Consider the following 22,175-nt stretch of genomic DNA (forward strand, 5'->3'; position numbering starts at 1 on the left):
TCATGTTTTGAGGCTATACAGTGTTTGTTCACGTTCACATTGTTTACAAACAAAGGAGTAAAACAAGCTTATATATTTTGTTCTGATGGGGAATGACAGCTCATGAGGCGTCAACAAGTTATATTCTTGAAATAATTAATGGGTATATATCATTCATTTAAATGTCAAAAAATGAATGTAGCAACTGCAGATTGCCGCTTTAAGGGTTAGCTTTAATTTAGCAGCTGGGAGAGAGGGGAAGGGTTGGCAAGTAGGGAGGTGTTAGTCTCATGAAAATGTGAGTGTGCGCAGATGTGTGAGACACAAACTGTGTTGGCAGGTGTGAAACAGTTCTATGGTGAGAGAGGCGGGATCAAGAAGAAGTGTGAGAGTGAAGAAAAGGAAGAATATCACCACCCTGATTGGAGACAGACAAGCTTCAGATGGAAGTGAGACCTGTGTTATATTATGGCATTTACATGTCTTTGATCTGTCTTTGCATTCTGAAATAGTAAACTAAATAGCTACTACTTTGTGCATGCTTGCATTGTTGGTTTCAACTGTGTTTTTATGTTAACAGTGCAGAGAATTGTCTTCTCCTTTTAAAAATCTTGCGATATTGCAGAGCATTTTAACATTTTTGACTGACTGAATTGTGTAGATTTTAATGGAACTCTTCAGATGCCATAATTACATCAGAGGTGATTGGAGCTAAATATGTGTGGCATGTGTTTTTTCTCGTATGCCAATCTCTTCACCCTCACCCTGGAATGATCTTCAGAGTTGTGTTTCATTGAGTTCTCTCTCTGCAGTTTATAATCATTTAGTATAATCTGACTTTAATATTTTGTCTTTTATATAGATTTTCAGTTTAGTCACCAAGCACCTTGATTCACTGGGGTGTAATGCCCACTGGAATATGGTATAGTTAATCTGCTTCATCAAACAACTCAAAGTATATTTGCCATCAAATGAAGACACTATCTCAAAGCGCCTGATTGAGCAAACCATGCCTTATGAATTTCCAGAGGCTTTTATGTATGTAGCTACAGTACATGTGTAAGAAAGCCAAACTACAGCCCCAGTAACATGGCTTTTGTTTCACAACTCTTGACCTGTTCTGCCCGTTGCTATGCAACTCAAAGCCCAACTTAATAGGCATTACCTCAGCTCAGCTTCTCCTGGTCTCTCAGACATGAGTTGCATTTTCTATGAAAGGTTTAAGAGTCGTCGTCCGCCCCCCCCTGCTCTTTTTCTGTTTTCACAGAAAACCAAAAATCCATTTTTTTCTGTGTTTTGGCTTTAGGCTGAGTTCTTATCCCTTTTTGCACTTTTCTTCAACTCAACCACCATGTTTCAGAGGTGGTTTGGATTTTCAATATAAGCGCTATATTGTTGACTATCTTTTCTTAATGCATAGACACTATATATTTGTCATAGTCCAGTGGGATTAGTTAGTATTATTTTGTAACACATGGATACATTCATGTATTTGTTTATAATATTATTATAAATAGCTCTCTGCTGGAGAGTAATGAGTGGCTATGACAACAGGGGTTAAATGATAATGCAGGAGGAAATGTTTGAATGTCATCTGCTGCATAGTAAACACCCATTTCATTAGCCTAGTACAAAAGTAGGAATGAAAGGAGCTATTCATTTCGCTATGATCACACAGATTTCTTGTGGACGTACTGTATTGCAAAATATTTTTAAATACTGTACCAAGTTAGCTAGCTGAATAAACGAAGTTAGAGTCTATTCCTAGAAAACATTGAACCGCTGTAGTTTACAACAATTATAATGTCTAAAGTGGAAGTTGGGAGAGTTATATTTGAGTGTTTCAGTGAAAGGTAAGTGAGGGGAGGCCCCGCTTTCTTGCTTTCCCCAGATGTTTAGTAAATTTCATTCCGATCTCCTTTGCATTATTGTAGCCTTTTTCTGTAGCCGGTCAACTATGTGTCTGTCTATCCCTGTTCTCTCCTCGCTGCACAGGCCATACAAACGCTTCACACCGCGTGGCTGCTGCCACTCTAACCTGGTGGTCCCTGCGCGCACGACCCACGTGAAGTTCCAGGTCTCCGGCAGCCTCTGGAACTGCCGTTCTGCGGCCAACAAGGCAGAGTTCATCTCAGCCTATGCTACCCTCAGTCCCTCGACTTCTTGGCGCTGACGGAAACATGGATTACCACAGAAAACACTGCTACTCCTACTGCTCTTTCCTCGTCTGACCATGTGTTCTCGCATACCCCAAGAGCATCTGGTCAGCGCGGCTGTGGCACAGGAATCCTCATCTCTCCCAAGTGGACTTTCTCTCTTTTCCTCTGACCCATCTGTCTATCTCCTCATTTGAATTCCATGCTGTCACAGTCACTAGCCCATTCAAGCTTAACATCCTTGTCATTTATCGCCCTCCAGGTTCCCTTGGAGAGTTCATCAATGAGCTTGACGCCTTGCTAAGTTCCTTTCCTGAGGATGGCTCACCCCTCACAGTTCTGGGTGACTTTAACCTCCCTACGGCTGCCTTTGACTCATTTCTCTCTGCCTCCTTCTTTCCACTCCTTTCCTCTTTTGACCTCACCCTCTCACCGTCCCCCCCTACTCACAAGGCAGGCAATACGCTTGACCTCATCTTTACTAGATGCTGTTCTTCTACTAATCTCACTGCAACTCCCTCCACGTCTCCAACCACTACTTTGTATCCTTTTCTCTCTCGCTCTCCTCCAACACTACTCACTCTGCCCCTACTCCGATGGTAATGTGCCGTCGCAACCTTCGCTCTCTCTCTCCCGCTACTCTCTCCTCTTCCATCCTATCATCTCTTCCCTCTGCTAAATCCTTCTCCCTCCGATCTCCTGATTCTGCCTCCTCAACCCTCCTCTCCTCCCTTTCTGCATCTTTTGACTCTCTATGTCCCCTATCCTCCCGGCCGGCTCGGTCCTCCCCTCCTGCTCCGTGGCTTGACGACTCATTGTGAGCTCACAGAAGAGGGCTCCCTGCGGACCTGTCATCTTTTGAGGAAAACTAGACTCCCTGCGGACCTGTCATCTTTTCACTCCCTCCTCTCTACATTCTCTTCCTCTGTTTCCGCTGCTAAAGCCACTTTCTACCACTCAAAATTTCAAGCCTCTGCCTCTAACCCTAGGAAGCTCTTTGCCACCTTCTCCTCCCTGCTGAATCCCCCTTCCCCTCCCTCATCCCTCTCTGTGGATGACTTCGTCAACCATTTTGAAAAGAAGGTTGACGACATCCGATCCTCATTTATTAAGTCAAATGACACCGCTGGTCCTGCTCACACTGTCCTACCCTATGCTTTGACTTATTTCTCCCCTCTCTCTCCAGATGAAATCTTGCGACTTGTGACGGCCGGCCGCCCAACAACCTGCCCTCAAATTGATGGACAGGGCTATAGATACAAGGACTGACCATCCATGATATCAAAATTATAGTTTGAATCATGTTTTGAGGCTATACAGTGTTTGTTCACGTTCACATTGTTTACAAACAAAGGAGTAAAACAAGCTTATATATTTTGTTCTGATGGGGAATGACAGCTCATGAGGCGTCAACAAGTTATATTCTTGAAATAATTAATGGGTATATATCATTCATTTAAATGTCAAAAAATGAATGTAGCAACTGCAGATTGCCGCTTTAAGGGTTAGCTTTAATTTAGCAGCTGGGAGAGAGGGGAAGTGTTGGCAAGTAGGGAGGGGTTAGTCTCATGAAAATGTGAGTGTGCGCAGATGTGTGAGACACAAACTGTGTTGGCAGGTGTGAAACAGTTCTATGGTGAGAGAGGCGGGATCAAGAAGAAGTGTGAGAGTGAAGAAAAGGAAGAATATCACCACCCTGATTGGAGACAGACAAGCTTCAGATGGAAGTGAGACCTGTGTTATATTATGGCATTTACATGTCTTTGATCTGTCTTTGCATTCTGAAATAGTAAACTAAATAGCTACTACTTTGTGCATGCTTGCATTGTTGGTTTCAACTGTGTTTTTATGTTAACAGTGCAGAGAATTGTCTTCTCCTTTTAAAAATCTTGCGATATTGCAGAGCATTTTAACATTTTTGACTGACTGAATTGTGTAGATTTTAATGGAACTCTTCAGATGCCATAATTACATCAGAGGTGATTGGAGCTAAATATGTGTGGCATGTGTTTTTCTCGTATGCCAATCTCTTCACCTCACCCTGGAATGATCTTCAGAGTTGTGTTTCATTGAGTTCTCTCTCTGCAGTTTATAATCATTTAGTATAATCTGACTTTAATATTTTGTCTTTTATATAGATTTTCAGTTTAGTCACCAAGCACCTTGATTCACTGGGGTGTAATGCCCACTGGAATATGGTATAGTTAATCTGCTTCATCAAACAACTCAAAGTATATTTGCCATCAAATGAAGACACTATCTCAAAGCGCCTGATTGAGCAAACCATGCCTTATGAATTTCCAGAGGCTTTTATGTATGTAGCTACAGTACATGTGTAAGAAAGCCAAACTACAGCCCCAGTAACATGGCTTTTGTTTCACAACTCTTGACCTGTTCTGCCCGTTGCTATGCAACTCAAAGCCCAACTTAATAGGCATTACCTCAGCTCAGCTTCTCCTGGTCTTTCAGACATGAGTTGCATTTTCTATGAAAGGTTTAAGAGTCGTCGTCCGCCCCCCCCTGCTCTTTTTCTGTTTTCACAGAAAACCAAAAATCCATTTTTTTCTGTGTTTTGGCTTAAGGCTGAGTTCTTATCCCTTTTTGCACTTTTCTTCAACTCAACCACCATGTTTCAGAGGTGGTTTGGATTTTCAATATAAGCGCTATATTGTTGACTATCTTTTCTTAATGCATAGACACTATATATTTGTCATAGTCCAGTGGGATTAGTTAGTATTATTTTGTAACACATGGATACATTCATGTATTTTTTTATAATATTATTATAAATAGCTCTCTGCTGGAGAGTAATGAGTGGCTATGACAACAGGGGTTAAATGATAATGCAGGAGGAAATGTTTGAATGTCATCTGCTGCATAGTAAACACCCATTTCATTAGCCTAGTACAAAAGTAGGAATGAAAGGAGCTATTCATTTCGCTATGATCACACAGATTTCTTGTGGACGTACTGTATTGCAAAATATTTTTAAATACTGTACCAAGTTAGCTAGCTGAATAAACTAAGTTAGAGTCTATTCCTAGAAAACATTGAACCGCTGTAGTTTACAACAATTATAATGTCTAAAGTGGAAGTTGGGAGAGTTATATTTGAGTGTTTCAGTGAAAGGTAAGTGAGGGAGGCCCCGCTTTCTTGCTTTCCCAGATGTTTAGTAAATTTCATTCCGATCTCCTTTGCATTATTGTAGCCTTTTTCTGTAGCCGGTCAACTATGTGTCTGTCTATCCCTGTTCTCTCCTCTCTGCACAGGCCATACAAACGCTTCACACCGCGTGGCTGCTGCCACTCTAACCTGGTGGTCCCTGCGCGCACGACCCACGTGAAGTTCCAGGTCTCCGGCAGCCTCTGGAACTGCCGTTCTGCGGCCAACAAGGCAGAGTTCATCTCAGCCTATGCTACCCTCAGTCCCTCGACTTCTTGGCGCTGACGGAAACATGGATTACCACAGAAAACACTGCTACTCCTACTGCTCTTTCCTCGTCTGACCATGTGTTCTCGCATACCCCAAGAGCATCTGGTCAGCGCGGCTGTGGCACAGGAATCCTCATCTCTCCCAAGTGGACTTTCTCTCTTTTTCCTCTGACCCATCTGTCTATCTCCTCATTTGAATTCCATGCTGTCACAGTCACTAGCCCATTCAAGCTTAACATCCTTGTCATTTATCGCCCTCCAGGTTCCCTTGGAGAGTTCATCAATGAGCTTGACGCCTTGCTAAGTTCCTTTCCTGAGGATGGCTCACCCCTCACAGTTCTGGGTGACTTTAACCTCCCTACGGCTGCCTTTGACTCATTTCTCTCTGCCTCCTTCTTTCCACTCCTTTCCTCTTTTGACCTCACCCTCTCACCGTCCCCCCCTACTCACAAGGCAGGCAATACGCTTGACCTCATCTTTACTAGATGCTGTTCTTCTACTAATCTCACTGCAACTCCCCTCCACGTCTCCAACCACTACTTTGTATCCTTTTCTCTCTCGCTCTCCTCCAACACTACTCACTCTGCCCCTACTCCGATGGTAATGTGCCGTCGCAACCTTCGCTCTCTCTCTCCCGCTACTCTCTCCTCTTCCATCCTATCATCTCTTCCCTCTGCTAAATCCTTCTCCCTCCGATCTCCTGATTCTGCCTCCTCAACCCTCCTCTCCTCCTTTCTGCATCTTTTGACTCTCTATGTCCCCTATCCTCCCGGCCGGCTCGGTCCTCCCCTCCTGCTCCGTGGCTTGACGACTCATTGTGAGCTCACAGAAGAGGGCTCCCTGCGGACCTGTCATCTTTTGAGGAAAACTAGACTCCCTGCGGACCTGTCATCTTTTCACTCCCTCCTCTCTACATTCTCTTCCTCTGTTTCCGCTGCTAAAGCCACTTTCTACCACTCAAAATTTCAAGCCTCTGCCTCTAACCCTAGGAAGCTCTTTGCCACCTTCTCCTCCCTGCTGAATCCCCCTTCCCCTCCCTCATCCCTCTCTGTGGATGACTTCGTCAACCATTTTGAAAAGAAGGTTGACGACATCCGATCCTCATTTATTAAGTCAAATGACACCGCTGGTCCTGCTCACACTGTCCTACCCTATGCTTTGACTTATTTCTCCCCTCTCTCTCCAGATGAAATCTTGCGACTTGTGACGGCCGGCCGCCCAACAACCTGCCCACTTGACCCTATCCCCTCCTCTCTTCTCCAGACCATTTCCGGAGACCTTCTCCCTTACCTCACCTCGCTCATCAACTCATCCTTGACCGCTGGCCATGTCCCTTCCGTCTTCAAGAGAGCGAGAGTTGCACCCCTCCTCAGAAAACCTACACTCAATCCCCCCGATGTCAACAACTACAGACCAGTATCCCATCTTTCTTTTCTCTCCAAAACTCTTGAGCGTGCCGTCTCTAGCCAGCTCTCCTGCTATCTCTCAGAATGACCTTCTTGATCCAAACCAGTCAGGTTTCAAGACTAGTCATTCAACTGAGACTGCTCTTCTCCGTGTCACGGAGGCTATCCGCACTGCTAAAGCTAACTCTCTCTCCTCTGCTCTTATCCTTCTAGACCTATCCGCTGCCTTTGATACTGTGAACCATCAGATCCTCCTCTCCACCCTCTCCGAGTTGGGCATCTCCGGCGCTGCTCACTCTTGGATTGGGTCCTACCTGACAGGTCGCTCCTACCAGGTGGCGTGGCGAGAATCTGTCTCCGCACCACGTGCTCTCACCACTGGTGTCCCCCAGGGCTCAGTTCTAGGCCCTCTCCTATTCTCACTATACACCAAGTCACTTGGCTCTGTCATATCCTCACATGGTCTCTCCTATCATTGCTACGCAGACGACACACAATTAATTTTCCCCTTTCCCCCTTCTGATAACCAGGTGGCGAATCACATCTCTGCATGTCTGGCAGACATATCAGTGTGGATGTTGGATCACCACCTCAAGCTGAACCTCGGCAAGACAGAGCTGCTCTTCCTCCCGGGGAAGGACTGCCCGCTCCATGATCTCGCCATCACGGTTGACAACTCCATTGTGTCCTCCTCCCAGAATGCAAAGAACCTTGGCGTGACGCTGGACAACACCCTGTTGTTCTCCGCTAACATCAAAGCGGTGACCCGATCCTGCAGGTTCATGCTCGACAACATTCGGAGAGTACGACCCTACCTTACACAGAAAGCGGCACAGCTCCTAATCCAGGCACTTGTCATCTCCTGTCTGGATTACTGCAACTCACTGTTGGCTGGGCTCCCTGCCTGTGCCATTAAACCCCTTCAACTTATCCAGAACGCTGCAGCCCGTCTGGTGTTCAACCTTCCCAAGTTCTCTCATGTCACCCCGCTCCTCCGCACACTCCACTGGCTTCCAGTTGAGGCTCGCATCTATGGCTTCCAGTTGAGGCTCGCATCTACTACAAGACCATGGTGCTTGCCTACGGAGCTGTGAGGGGAACGGCACCTCCTTACCTTCAGGCTCTGATCAGACCCTACACCCAAACGAGGGCACTACGTTCATCCACCTCTGGCCTGCTAGCTCCGCTACCTCTACGGAAGCACAGTTCCCGCTCAGCCCTGTCAAAGCTATTCGCTGCTCTGGCACCCCAATGGTGGAACAAGCTCCCCCACGACGCCAGAACAGCGGAGTCACTGACCACCTTCCGGAGACACTTGAAACCCTACCTCTTTAAGGAATACCTGGAATAGTATAAAGTAATCCTTCTTCCCCCACCCCCCATAAAAAAAATACAAAAAAGTGGTTGTCCCACTGGCTATCATAAGTTGAATGCACCAATTTGTAAGTCGCTCTGGATAAGAGCATCTGCTAAATGATGTAAATGTAAATGTACAGTGTTTCTATGGTCACTTATGTTGTCCTCTGTAGCTCAGCTGGTAGAGCACGGCGCTTGTAACGCTAAGGTAGTGGGTTTGATCCCCGGGACCACCCATACACACAAAAAAAAAATATGTATGCACGCATGACTGCAAGTCGCTTTGGATAAAAGTGTCTGCTAAATGGCATATTATTATTATTATTATTATATTATTATGTTTATCATAAATACTCCGTATGTGTCTCGGGGGGAGTTGGGATATGCAAAAAAACACATAGGACAAATATAAGCAGCCAGTAAACTAGAAATATTTTATATTACAGTGAATTCATTTTTATAAACAGCCATCTCTTGTGTGTCCTAGGATGTGGCTGAGCCTTCTCTCTGGTTTGATCGGCGGATCAGCTGTCCTCTTTGCTCTCTACCGTTGGGTGATCCCCACAGCTGTGCAGTATCATGGAGGACTGGCACTACTGTGGCACGATGTCATCGTGGAGCGTGCAGTGGACACTTTGACCCGGACATCACGTCCTCAGGTGAGCTCTCTAAACAGATTTACACATCAGTCTTTGCTTTTTACAATTTTTTCTATAGTATGTTGGTATTGTGATTCTCCCAGACCTATCATGAAAGGTTTCATGACAGTATTTCCCTTTGAGAGTTTCAAAGTAAAATGACAGTGTGTGTCATCCCTTTAATGTAGGCCTACTCATGTAACGTAATGTATGCCTCATCGTAGGGACAATACCAGCTGTCATTTCCCCCCAGAAATATCTGGCATCTTCTGAAGGCAGTGCAAAGGAAAGCTTGTCAATTTCGTTGATTGAAGGCTCGGACCAAGGTGCAGCGTGGTAGGCAAACATATTAATTTATTAAATGAAACACAGACAAAACAACAAAATAAACACGAACGTAAAGTGCTGCAGGCTACAAAGCAACCATACAAAAACAAGATCCCACAAACTAAGGTGGGAAAAGGGCTGCCTAAGTATGATCCCCAATCAGAGAAAACGATAGACAGCTGGTCAGGGCGTGACAAAGCTACTGTAGGAGACCCCCAGAGTGTGATCACAGCCATCGACCACCTCTGCAAACATAGAGAATGGGTCATGAATGTGGGGGATGAGAAAGGTGCTGTATGGATGAAATGTTATTTGAATGGGTTATCGATAACCAGCTGAATGCCAAGACCTTTTAATACTTAATCTTCTTTTTATCTACATTCACCTCCAAAATTATTGGCACCCTTGATAAAGATGAGCAAAAAAGTCTGTATAAAATATATATATTATTTTATACTAATACATTTGCTCAGAGAAAGAGATTTTGTTTAACGAGTATAAAGAAAATGGCACCCATAAAGATTATTATAAATAAAATCAAACAAAATAAAATCTGCATTAACATTATACTTTCTTAAAGTTAATCTCAGTTTAAGGAACTGTACTGTGGCCTTACATGGTTTCCTGTTTCACTGGGGTATCAAAATTAGGTAACACGCATGTAAAATCACAATTGTTAAATGCAAGGAACTCACAAATTAAAAGAGACAAATGGTTGTTGACTTTCATAAATCAGGCAATGGGTACAAAAAAAACGACTTAAAAAACAAATATACCACAGTGGTAAACTTGCCTGGTAGAGGACGCATGTGTATCTTGTCCCCACGCACTGTGAGGAAGATGGTTCAGGAGACAAAGAAAAGTCCAAGGGCCACAGTTGGAGAATTACAGAACTTGGTCGCATCTTGGGGTGACCAAGTCTCCAATTCTCTAATTACACGCCACCTCTTGGCCAATAGGCTAGTTGGAAGGGTTGCCATATAAAAGCCTTCATTGAGATCAACAAACAAATGTAACAATTTGAAACCGGGTGCTATGGTGAGATGAGACGAAAAACGTTTTTGAGATCTAGATTTTTTAGATAAAAAAAAAACTTGTTAAACAAAATATTTTTCACGAGCAATTGTATCAGTATATAAGAATATATATATATATATATATATATATATATATATATATATATATATATATATATTGTATATATATATTTTGCATACAATATAGCTCAGTATTTGTTTTATTTATTGTATTTATTTTATACAGTTTTTTGCTTATCTTTATCAAGGGTGCTAATCATTTTGGAGGTGACTGTATATATTTTTTTCAGTCTCATTGTATGATTATTGGATAGAGAGAGATAGAGGTGAAAGAGAGAGTGCTGGAAGAGCAGTAGGCTGCAGCAGTATATACCGTATGCGTTCCAGAGGCAAAGGCTTAGACCGCTAGACCACCCCAAGCCACATGTCTACCTGGTCTTGACTGTGTCCACATCTTTGTGAGTGTCTATTTACTGTATGTGTTCATTACAGGCTCCATTCTGGACTCGGTGGTCAATGAAGTGAGTCCAGTTACTGTCTTGGAGTTAGGCACTTACTGTGGCTACTCAACAGTGCGAATAGCCTGCCTATTACCCCCTGGCGCTAGTGTCATTACCTTGGAGTTCAACCCAGATTATGCTGCCATTGCTCGTCAAGTCATCAGATGGTCAGGACTGGAGGATAAGGTAAAAGGAGATTGGGATGGATTAACATAATGACATATGATGATGAACGGGATGTACATTCATGTAAATATGGGTGGTAGATGTTACAAGATACAGGTCAGTTGTAGCTCAGAAGCTTAGATGATATCTCATTACAGTTGTCCAGGTGCAGCTAGTGGAGGGAGCCTCAGGAGCTTGGATCCCTCGGATGAAGGAGCAATTCGGGGTCCAGGTGTTTGAATTAGTTTTCCTGGACCACTGGAAAGATGGCTACCTTCCTGACACAAAACTGCTGGAGGTAAGTAAGATAACTAATTTGACCATCCTGTGATTATAGGGAATCATTGATAGTCTTACACTCTTACATTGATATGATCAATCAAAGCCCAAAACAAATGTCATTATTCGCTCTTCCTATCTCCCTCTCTTTCTCCCATTCCCCCAACTCTATCTCTTCCTATCTCCCTCTATTTTTTCCCATTCCCCCAACTCTATCTCTTCCTATCTCCCTCTCTTTCTCCCATTCCCCCAACTCTATCTCTTTCTATCTCCCTCTCTTTCTCCCATTCCCCCAACTCTATCGCTTCCTATCTCCCTCTCTTTCTCCCATTCCCCCAACTCTACCTCTTCCTATCTCTCTCTCTCTAGGAGTGTGGACTCATACAGAAAGGCACAGTGCTGCTGGCAGACAATGTCATCTGTCCAGGAACCCCTGACTATCTGGAGTACGTCTGCAACAGTCACTACGACAGATCCCACCTGGAGTACACTAAAGCAGAGGACGGCCTGGAGAAGTCTGTGAGCCTCTTGCTTTACAGCTGCAGAATTACGGTTGTGTGATGTCTTTTTCAAACATGGATTTAAAACACTAGGTAGCAGTAGTGTGCCTTTTTAGAGATTCATTCAGACAACTGAAAAGCAGCATGCAGTGGTCCCGTCATAACTTCATAGCATTTATAGCCTTCTTTACGGTTTAGGCAGACAGAAAATGGTCTAAAGTCTTACACCATATCTAGCAACTTAAAATACTTATTAATGTTTTGTTATGACACTATCAGATCAGATTGAGTTATTAAAGGTTCTGCGAGAAAGGTCTATGTTGCGCTGCTTTAAACTAATTTTATAGACTTAAGTCTTTGATTTGATCAAATCCAATGGGTATCAAACAGATCACTAAGGTATAAATTTAAGCCGGATATTAACAGTACTGATTAATGTGACTTATCCTGGAGATGCTATAAAAAATGATCGTATCTATACAGTAGAGAAACAGATGCACCTTTATAATTTCCGTGTGATTATGAATCACAGTATTGTTTTAGTTGATAGTTGGTAGAACATGTTCCTTACATGATATTCTACATGTGAATTAACAGGTGTGAATGAGAATGTATGAATAAAATCAATGCCTTTCTAATCTCCCCTGCAAAGAGTGACGGAGTTCCATCATAAAAGGGAGGGACTACATATAGTACAGCTGCATAAAAATATATAGGCTAGTCCACCTAGGGATTTCTTCCGCATGATAATCCCAATCTGTGCCCATTAGTGCACTGAGAGAGAAGAGGGTTCGAGAGAGAGAGAGGAAGGGGGGTCAACAGAGAGAGGGGGAGTGACAGAGAGAAACAGAGAGCAAGAGGGGGAGAGCTTTTAAGGGATTTGGCAGTGATTTGTAGAATCTCAGTGGCGTAATGTGCTTTTTCTACTTTTCTACTGATTCAGACATGATGCTATACACTGAAGCCTCGAAAACCAACGTTTTTTATACGTTTTTATGAACTAAAACAATTATTTTAATGATATTGAACGATTTGAGTCCATTACAGTAATTTTGGGAAAATAAATATAATATCTGAGATGTTAACGGATGTACTTTTTGCTAAAACAACGAAGAAACCGACACTGAATATCATCACATATTAAATATGGGAATAGGTCTGTTTTGGAATGATGGAGTGATGGATGAAATCAAGACTAGTCCAAATGGAATGCTCAGGTAAGCAGTCAATTCTTATATTTATGTACAAATATGTGGCACATATTTGTACATCTCTATTTCAATGCATTGCAGAATTTGTGTAGACTTCAGGCCAGTATCCAACACAGTTTTTTGATTGTTTGAACAATATTGATATGTGCATCAAATGATAGCATGTGATGTTTGGTTGGATGATAATAAAAAAACATGGAAAGATAAAGCTTTAATTAAACTATATTATTGTAATTTCAATATCTTTAGTCGGATATGTCTTAATAACCTTTTACTGCAGTGGGCTAAATCAGAGTCACACAGAGTGTTTCTTGGTAGTCTTAAACAAATCTACTTTGAAACAAAAGTATACACCTCACACACAGGGTTATGGGCAAAATAAAAAGACACCTGTATCATGTCAGATATGTATTACATTTTGAGTTTGTATTCCAATATTACACTTTATACAGTGGGGAGAACAAGTATTTGATACACTGCAGATTTTGCAGGTTTTCCTACTTACAAAGCATGTAGAGGTCTGTAATTTTTATCATAGGTACACTTCAACTGTGAGAGACGGAATCTAAAACAAAAATCGAGAAAATCACATTGTATGATTTTTAAGTAATTAATTTGCATTTTATTGCATGACATAAGTATTTGATCACCTACCAACCAGTAAGAATTCCGGCTCTCACAGACCTGTTAGTTTTTCTTTAAGAAGCCCTCCTGTTCTCCACTCATTACCTGTATTAACTGCACCTGTTTGAACTCGTTACCTGTATAAAAGACACCTGTCCACACACTCAATCAAACAGACTCCAACCTTTCCACAATGGCCAAGACCAGAGAGCTGTGTAAGGACATCAGGGATAAAATTGTAGACCTGCACAAGGCTGGGATGGGCTACAGGACAATAGGCAAGCAGCTTGGTGAGAAGGCAACAACTGTTGGCGCAATTATTAGAAAATGGAAGAAGTTCAAGATGACGGTCAATCACCCTCGGTCTGGGGCTCCATGCAAGATCTCACCTCGTGGGGCATCAATGATCATGAGGAAGGTGAGGGATCAGCCCAGTATTACACGGCAGGACCTAGTCAATGACCTGAAGAGAGCTGGGACCACAGTCTCAAAGAAAACCATTAGTAACACACTACGCCGTCATGGATTAAAATCCTGCAGCGCACGCAAGGTCCCCCTGCTCAAGCCAGCGCATGTCCAGGCCCGTCTGAAGTTTGCCAATGACCATCTGGATGATCCAGAGGAGGAATGGGAGAAGGTCATGTGGTCTGATGAGACAAAAATAGAGCTTTTTGGTCTAAACTCCACTCGCCGTGTTTGGAGGAAGAAGAAGGATGAGTACAACCCTAAGAACACCATCCCAACCGTGAAGCATGGAGGTGGAAACATCATTCTTTGGGGATGCTTTTCTGCAAAGGGGACAGGATGACTGCACCGTATTGAGGGGAGGATGGATGGGGCCATGTATCGCGAGATCTTGGCCAACAACTTCCTTCCCTCAGTAAGAGCATTGAAGATGGGTCGTGGCTGGGTCTTCCAGCATGACAACGACCCGAAACACACAGCCAGGGCAACTAAGGAGGGGCTCCGTAAGAAGCATCTCAAGGTCCTGGAGTGGCCTGGCCAGTCTCCAGACCTGAACCCAATAGAACATCTTTGGAGGGAATTGAAAGTCCTTATTGCCCAGCGATAGCCCCGAAACCTGAAGGATCTGGAGAAGGTCTGTAAGGAGGAGTGGGCCAAAATCCCTGCTGCAGTGTGTGCAAACCTGGTCAAGACCTACAGGAAACGTATGATCTCTGTAATTGCAAACAAAGGTTTCTGTACCAAATATTAAGTTCTGCTTTTCTGATGTATCAAATACTTATGTCATGCAATGAAATGCAAATTAATTACTTAAAAATCATACAATGTGATTTTCTGGATTTTTAGATTCCGTCTCTCACAGTTGAAGTGTACCTATGATAAAAACGACAGACCTCTACATGCTTTGTAAGTAGGAAAACCTGCAAAATCGGCAGTGTATCAAATACTTGTTCTCCCCACTGTATATATCACAGAAGACTGAATATATAAGAAAACCGTTTAACATAGAAACAATGGATTTTTAGCAGCTTATTTTGTGTGTGTTATTAATTATGAAATTATGAATAATATAACATTCCACCCATGAGACCACTAGGTCATTTGACCGCAGGAAAGGTCTACACCAAATATTTTACAAATGTTCAGTACTGTTATAACTTAATGGGATCTCCCCCTCACACAGTGAAATTGTAAGGAAAGTAAGCTGGATAGGCAGTCAAACTGAGCTATAAATATTTCAGTATATATATTCTTAGCTTCAGATCAGGATGAGACCCTTAATTATTCTATTTCTCAGCCCTATGTTTCTCCTATGTTTCATTAAACCTTAACAGTATTACAGAACATAATGAAAACAACATAAAACACATATACTTTATCTGTCCATGTTAGCTTTTGTGCAATATTTATGAGATGTTATCACTATGCTCTTTGCTGCTCTCTTGGCTGTGTTTTACTTGCCCAACCTTTTCCGTACAGATAACCTTTACTCATCAAGACTCTCTTTGCTGTGGGGTTTGAGTGGGACTATGTTTAAGTCTAGGAGCAGTAGATATTCTCGGACACAGACACATACTTTTAAACAAATGTGTTATGCTCATTTTGATATTGTGGTGAAGAACTGAAGTGGCATGTCCTATATTTTCCGCTTGAATGAGAATGTTTGGTAATATTATACACTCACATGCAACAACTTCAAAGATTTTATTGAGTTACAGTTCATATGAGGAAATCAGTCAATATAAATAAATAAATTAGGCCCTAATATATGGATTTCACATGACTGGGCAGGGGCGCAGCCATGGGTGGGCCTGAAAGGGCATAAGCCTACCCACTAATGAGCCAGGCACACCCACTTGGGAGCCAGGCCCAGCCAATCAGAATGAGTTTTTCCCCACAAAGGGGCTTTATTACAGACAGAAATACTATTTTTGTGCGTATGGAACATTTCTGCGATCTTTTATTTCAGCTCATGAAACATGGGACCAACACTTTACATGTAGCGTTTATATTTTTGTTCAGTATATATGCCAGTGATGTCAAGACATACTGTACAGTAATTTCTGCTGCCATGGTTAGAGAACTTGCAGATCAATTTGTATGAGAAACAGTTATTTGACTCATGCAGTGTTAGTTTAAAATTGATGTAATGAAAGCTACACAGATGTAGGATCTTCATTTGAGCCAGTTTGCTACAGCAGGAAAATAATCCAGCAGAAACAGGAAATATGAATTATTATGTGGATTATAATTAATGGACATTTTTTTAGGGGTTGATAGTTTTTTCATCAGGAAATCAAGTCTGAAATTTCAAAGTGGAATTTACAAACTTCAGAAGCCTTTTTAAACCTCAAATACAATACACTAAAAGTAAAAAATGTCCTGCATTGCACTGATAACTTAACCAAAGACCAACATGTCCTCATTAAACTGTTCACAGGTATCAAAGGTAGAGGGAGGAGCCTGCTACTTTAACGCTGGATACAGGAACCTTTGATGGCCAAAATCATGACATCACAGTGCCACAAATCCCAGTCCTGCTGTGGGTTTGGTCCACCATTTGGATGTCATGTAACAACATTGCCCAGGTTACTGTTAATGTTGTTTTTGGGTCTAAGTCCAGAGACATGGGCTCAGCAGGGCACACAACCACACTCCATCAAGATCGAGGGGGACATCACCCTGGGTGGCCTGTTCCCATTGCACTCCCGTGGGCCAGCTGGTGTGCCCTGTGGGGAGATCAAGCGGGAGAAAGGGATCCACCGTATGGAGGCCATGCTGTATGCCCTGGATCAGATCAACAGTGACCCTGACCTCCTGCCTAACATCACCCTGGGGGCCAGGATCCTGGACACCTGTTCTAGAGACACCTACGCCCTGGAGCAGTCGCTCACCTTCGTCCAGGCCCTCATCCAGAAGGATAACTCGGACGTGCGCTGCTCCAATGGCGAGCCACCCATCATTCCCAAACCGGAGAGGGTGGTGGGAGTAATCGGGGCATCAGGCAGCTCAGTGTCCATCATGGTGGCCAACGTGCTGAGACTCTTTGCGGTGAGATTCCTTCCTGTGCTGTGCATTGTCAGCCCTCACTGTACTATATTCCCATGCTGCATCCTCATCCTCACACACATATATATTTTCTTCATCAGAGTTAAAGACCCAGTGCAGTCAAAAACATGATTTTCCTGTGTTTTATATATATTTCCACACTATGAGGTTGGAATAATACTGTGAAATTGTGAAATTTATGATCATGTCCTTATAGTGTATGAACTGTTTGAAAAGATTGAAGCTATTATTGTTTATTTTTGAACATTTTAATTAAAAACAATCACAGTAAGGTACTTAATTGTGGTCCTCTGTAGCTCAGCTGGTAGAGCACGGCGCTTGTAACGCTAAGGCAGTGGGTTCGATCCCCGGGACCACCCATACACAAAAATGTATGCACGCATGACTGTAAGTCGTTTTGGATAAAAGCGTCTGCTAAATGGCATATTATATTATTATTATTATTATTATTATTATTATATTTAATTGTTACCTATAAATTATTTTATATTGAGATAAACAGCTGCATTGGACCTTTAATATACCTTTTAAATTACTTAATGTGTGGGGCAATTGTGTGTTTTGATATAAATCAAAACTACACGTTGAACTGACGTCTGTGCCCAGTGGGATGTAGCAGTAGGGTATGACGTCTATGGAATGTGAACCATATTCCCCTGTGAACCAATGTTCTGAGCCGTGAATAGGTTTTCCTGATGAATCAGCTGTGAACTCACACCCTGGCATTTTCCTCAACTGTTTAATTTCACACAAACTTAATATAAGAAACTAAGACTAAGATATATTTTTATGGAACTGCATGAAAGTCATATACTTGATTTATTCTCATCTATATGCAGTTGCATGTTGGCCTTCCAAGAAGGATGTTGGACAAGAGTGCCATTCTGTGAGCTGTGAGATGTTGCAGGCACAACCCCTAATTTGGAGTTCAGGAGTTAGGTGATAAAATACAGAGTAAGAAACACTGCAGTTTTGATAAAAAATAATAGTGTGTTATAAACACCTTTCAAAATACCGCAGTAGGTAATCCTAGTCATGTAGTGAATGTATTTGTTGATGCATTGTGGAGTTGTTGAGAGATGATTGACCTCTGATCATTGATTACACTGCTCATTGCTGTAATGGGACACTGAGGCTGCCTAAATCCCTCAGTGACTTAGTGACATGACCCATTAATGACCCACTAGTAATCTAGAAATGTAGCTGTTAAAACGAGCCATTTCAACTGGGTCAAATAATCTTCAGGTTCAAGAAGCTAAGCATCTACCATCTCTAGTCCTCTGTCACTAGTTAGTTCTCATTATGGAGAGCTATTAGTTGGGAACCAAGGAGTCAGTTTGCATATCGTGCAGATGTTAACTACAGAATTATAGATCCCATCCTCCATGAAGCCCCTCTCAGCAGCTCAAGACCCTGTCTGAAAATAGAGCATCAGGCCAGAGGGATGACATTGGTTCTACGATCAGCAACTTTCTAACCGGTGTTCAGCAGATTTAACTAAGTGGTGGGCTTGTCCTGCACATACAGTTGAAGTCGGAAGTTTACATACACTTAGGTTGGAGTCATTAAAACTAGTTTTTCAACCGCTCCACAAATGTCTTGTTAACAAACTATAGTTTTGGCAAGTCGGTTAGAACATCTACTTTGTGCATGACACAAGTAATATTTCCAACAATTGTTTACAGACAGATTATTTCACTTATAATTCACTGTATCACAATTCCAGTGGGTCAGAAGTTTACATACACTAAGTTGACTGTCCCTTTAAAAAGCTTGGAAAATTCAGAAAACTATGTCATGGCTTTAGAAGCTTCTGATAGGCTAATTGACATCATTTGAGTCAATTGGAGGTGTACCTGTGGATGTATTTCAAGGCCTACCTTCAAACTCAGTGCCTCTTTGCTTGACATCATGGGAAAATCTAAATAAATCAGCCAACCACGTTCATCTGTACAAACAATAGTACGCAAGTATAAACACCATGGGACCACGCAGCCGTCATACCGCTCAGGAAGGAGACGCGTTCTGTCTCCTAGAGATGAACATACTTTGGTGCGAAAAGTGTAAATCATTCCCTGAACAACAGCAAAGGACCTTGTGAAGATGCTGGAGGAAACAGGTACAAAAGTATCTATTTCCACAGTAAAACGAGTCCTATATCATAACCTGAAAGGCCACTCAGCAAGGAAGAAGCCACTGCTCCAAAACCGCCATAAAAAAGCCAGACTACGGTTTGCAACTGCACGTGAGGACAAAGATCGTACTTTTTGGAGAAATGTCCTCTGGTCTGATGAAACAAAAATAGAACTGTTTGGCCATAATCGTTATGTTTGGAGGAAAAAGGGGGAACTTGCAAGCCGAAGAACACCATCCCAACCGTGAAGAACGGGGGTGGCAGCATCATGCTGTGGGGGTGCTTTGCTGCAGGAGGGACTGGTGCACTTCACAAAATAGATGGCATCATGAGGAAGGAAAATTATGTGGATATATTGAAGCATCATCTCAAGACATCAGTCAGGAAGTTAAAGCCTGGTCGCAAATGGGTCTTCCAAATGGACAATGACCCCAAGCATACTTCCAAAGTTGTGGCAAAATGGCTTAAGAACAACAAAGTCAAGGTATTGGAGTGGCCATCACAAAGCCCTGACCTCAATCCTATATAACATTTGTGGGCAGAACTGAAAAAGCATGTTTTTATTTATTTATTTATTTAACCTTTATTTAACCAGGTAAGCCAGTTGAGAACAAGTTCTCATTTACAACTGCGACCTGGCCAAGATAAAACAAAGCAGTGCGATTAAAAACAGCAACACAGAGTTACATATGGGGTAAACAAAACATAAAGTCAAAAATACAACAGAAAATATATATACAGTGTGTGCGAATGTAGCAAGTTATGGAGGTAAGGCAATGAATAGGCCATAGTGCAAAATAGTTACAATTTCGTATTAACACTGGAATGATAGATGTGCAAGTAGAGATACTAGGGTGCAAATTAGCAAAATAAATAACAATATGGGGATGAGGTAGTTGGGTGGGCTAATTTCAGAATGGCTGTGTGGGAGCAAGGAGGCCTACAAACCTGACTCAGTTACACCCGCTCTGTCAGGAGGAATGGGCCAAAATTCACCCAACTTATTGTGGGAAGCTTGTGGAAGGCTACCCGAAACGTTTGACCCAAGTTAAACAATTTAAAGGCCATGCTGCCAAATACTAATTGAGTGTATGTAAACTTCTGACCCACTGGGAATGTGATGCAAGAAATAAAAGCTTAAATAAATCATTCTCTACTATTATTCTGACATTTCACATTCTTAAAATAAAGTGGTGATCCTAACTGACCTAAAACAGGGCATTTCTTACTAGGATTAAATGTCAGGAATTGTGAAAAACTGAGTTTAAATGTATTTGCCTAAGGTGTATGTAAACTTCCGACTTCAACTGTATGTACTCAGGGATGGAAATTAAGCTAGCCCGCTAGCCCGAGGCTAGTACTTTTATAGACCAGGCTTGTAGAAACTGTGTTTACAAATATTGCATGGCACAGATTTTGGACCTGGGCTACTTAAAAATGTGGTCTACTAACTGGCTAGTGCCCAAAATCCTTAAGTTCCATCCCATAATGTACTGTTCTAGAGTTTGCACAGTTAGTTAGTCTGATGTGTGATGTCCTCAGTCTGATTTAATACACACAGTATCACTTCTATCTAATACCAGAGTCAGAGCGAATTTGTTTAAAAGCGTAATTTTCATGATTTAATGTGATTGTTCTCTCATTTTAATCACATTACATAATATTCTAACATGACATCTGAACTACATGTTCTTTGTGGTATTTATTAAACGTTTGCATTGTCCTGGTCTTGAGAGTGTAAGAGCACAGGGAAGGGTTAGGTTTGTCTATAGGGTTGAGGTCAGAGATCCCTGTAAATGTCATTGAACTCAACACACATGGCACTGACAATAAACATGGCGCGGCCAAATAGCCAGTTAGGGTTGCAACATAGCAGAACAGTCTATTTCTTTTTTGATAGACTGTCTGACAGCCATAATCAATTGATTTCTGAAGATAATTGATGGCATCCTTGTCTTTTGGTTTAAAGGAGGCTTAATGTTGTTTTAGGAATTAGTGTTGGAATGTAAATATTTGAAATGAATGTTACTATTGATGTTATCATTGATCACATCATTGTTTGGTATATTCAAGTTCACTCTCCCCAACAGAAGATTATATAGTAGGAGCCATATATGGTATACATACAGATGTAGGATCTTAATTTGAGCCAGTTTACTACAGCAGGAAAAGAATCCTGCAGCAACAGGAAATGTGAATTATTATGTGGATTATAATTAATGGACATTTTTGTAGGGGTTGATATATTTTTCGCAAGGGAAAATCAAGTCTGAAATTTCAATGTGGAAATTACAAACTTCAGAAGCCTATTTAAACCTCAAATACACTACATTAGTTATCCTGCAACGGTGTGATCAAATTAAGATTTTACATCTGTAATAGAGTAATAGATTAATGTTCTCACTAAAGGGAAAGGGTTAAAGTAAAGCAACAAATTTAAGCTGCATGTGGCCGTCAGAATTAAATATATTGTATGGCTTACAGCTGAGAAATGGTAACCTTGTCTCTTGATCTCTGTCTCTCTCCCTCTGTGCTTGACGCAATTTGACTAAAACCCATATAATCCTTCCAGATAATCTGTGAAATGGTTCTCTCCCTCTTCTCTCCTTCTCCCTTCACAACCCCTTGTGTCTACCTTTCTCTCCTCGTCCCTCTAAAGAACCTCTCATTAAACCATGGGCAGGCATTAGTGGGGTCAGAGCGAAGCCCACTCACATAAACTGTGTCATTAAGGATGTAGCACACCAGTAAATTCATCTTTTCATCACATTTTTTCCAAACAAATGCTTTTACTGCAGTGAAACGTATCATCTGTATTTTACCATGACGTTGGCTTTTATGGCCGACACAGACCAGTAGTTAAAGCTGTAGAAATATTACACTGTCTGAATGTTCCAG

At 42.0% G+C, this 22,175-nt stretch overlaps 2 protein-coding genes across 9 annotated transcripts in view; both read left to right on the forward strand.

Moving 5' to 3' along the window:
- On the forward strand, positions 1 to 11,243 carry LOC121575022 (catechol O-methyltransferase B-like). Of its 5 annotated transcripts, XM_045222965.1 has the most exons (6): positions 1 to 428; positions 3,754 to 3,862; positions 8,816 to 8,987; positions 9,220 to 9,302; positions 10,823 to 11,016; positions 11,154 to 11,243. In XM_045222965.1, the coding sequence occupies exons 1-5, from the start codon at positions 335 to 337 to the stop codon at positions 10,848 to 10,850; spliced, it is 486 nt and encodes a 161-aa protein (XP_045078900.1). In that variant the 5' UTR covers positions 1 to 334; the 3' UTR covers positions 10,851 to 11,016; positions 11,154 to 11,243. The 5 variants fall into 5 exon arrangements, with proteins under 5 accessions (XP_045078900.1, XP_045078901.1, XP_041743725.1 ...); XM_045222966.1 differs by lacking the exon at positions 9,220 to 9,302; XM_041887791.1 differs by lacking the exon at positions 3,754 to 3,862.
- LOC121575021 (metabotropic glutamate receptor 6-like) overlaps positions 11,204 to 22,175 on the forward strand; it is a 24,701-nt gene continuing 13,729 nt past the window's right edge. For 2 of the 4 annotated variants that reach the window (XM_041887787.2, XM_041887789.2), the window contains exons 1-2: positions 11,708 to 12,991; positions 16,515 to 17,125. In XM_041887787.2, the coding sequence (XP_041743721.1) occupies positions 16,571 to 17,125 (555 nt within the window). In that variant the 5' untranslated portion in view covers positions 11,708 to 12,991; positions 16,515 to 16,570. Of the gene's footprint in view, positions 11,294 to 11,643; positions 12,992 to 16,514; positions 17,126 to 22,175 lie in introns of those variants that run through there. The other 2 variants (XM_041887790.2, XM_041887788.2) reach the window with 2 other exon arrangements.

Source organism: Coregonus clupeaformis, chromosome 10 (assembly GCF_020615455.1).
Source record: "Coregonus clupeaformis isolate EN_2021a chromosome 10, ASM2061545v1, whole genome shotgun sequence".
Taxonomy (NCBI): Eukaryota; Metazoa; Chordata; class Actinopteri; order Salmoniformes; family Salmonidae; genus Coregonus; species Coregonus clupeaformis.

What these genes read in the sequence shown, in the direction of transcription:
- LOC121575022 (XM_045222965.1), top strand. Translation starts at nt 335, where the DNA reads ATGGTGAGAGAGGCGGGATCAAGAAGAAGTGTGAGAGTGAAGAAAAGG. An exon ending in CAGACAAGCTTCAGATGGAA is followed by an intron (nt 3,863 to 8,815) that starts GTGAGACCTGTG and finishes TGTGTGTCCTAG; the next exon opens with GATGTGGCTGAGCCTTCTCT. An exon ending in CCCGGACATCACGTCCTCAG is followed by an intron (nt 8,988 to 9,219) that starts GTGAGCTCTCTA and finishes ATTTCCCCCCAG; the next exon opens with AAATATCTGGCATCTTCTGA.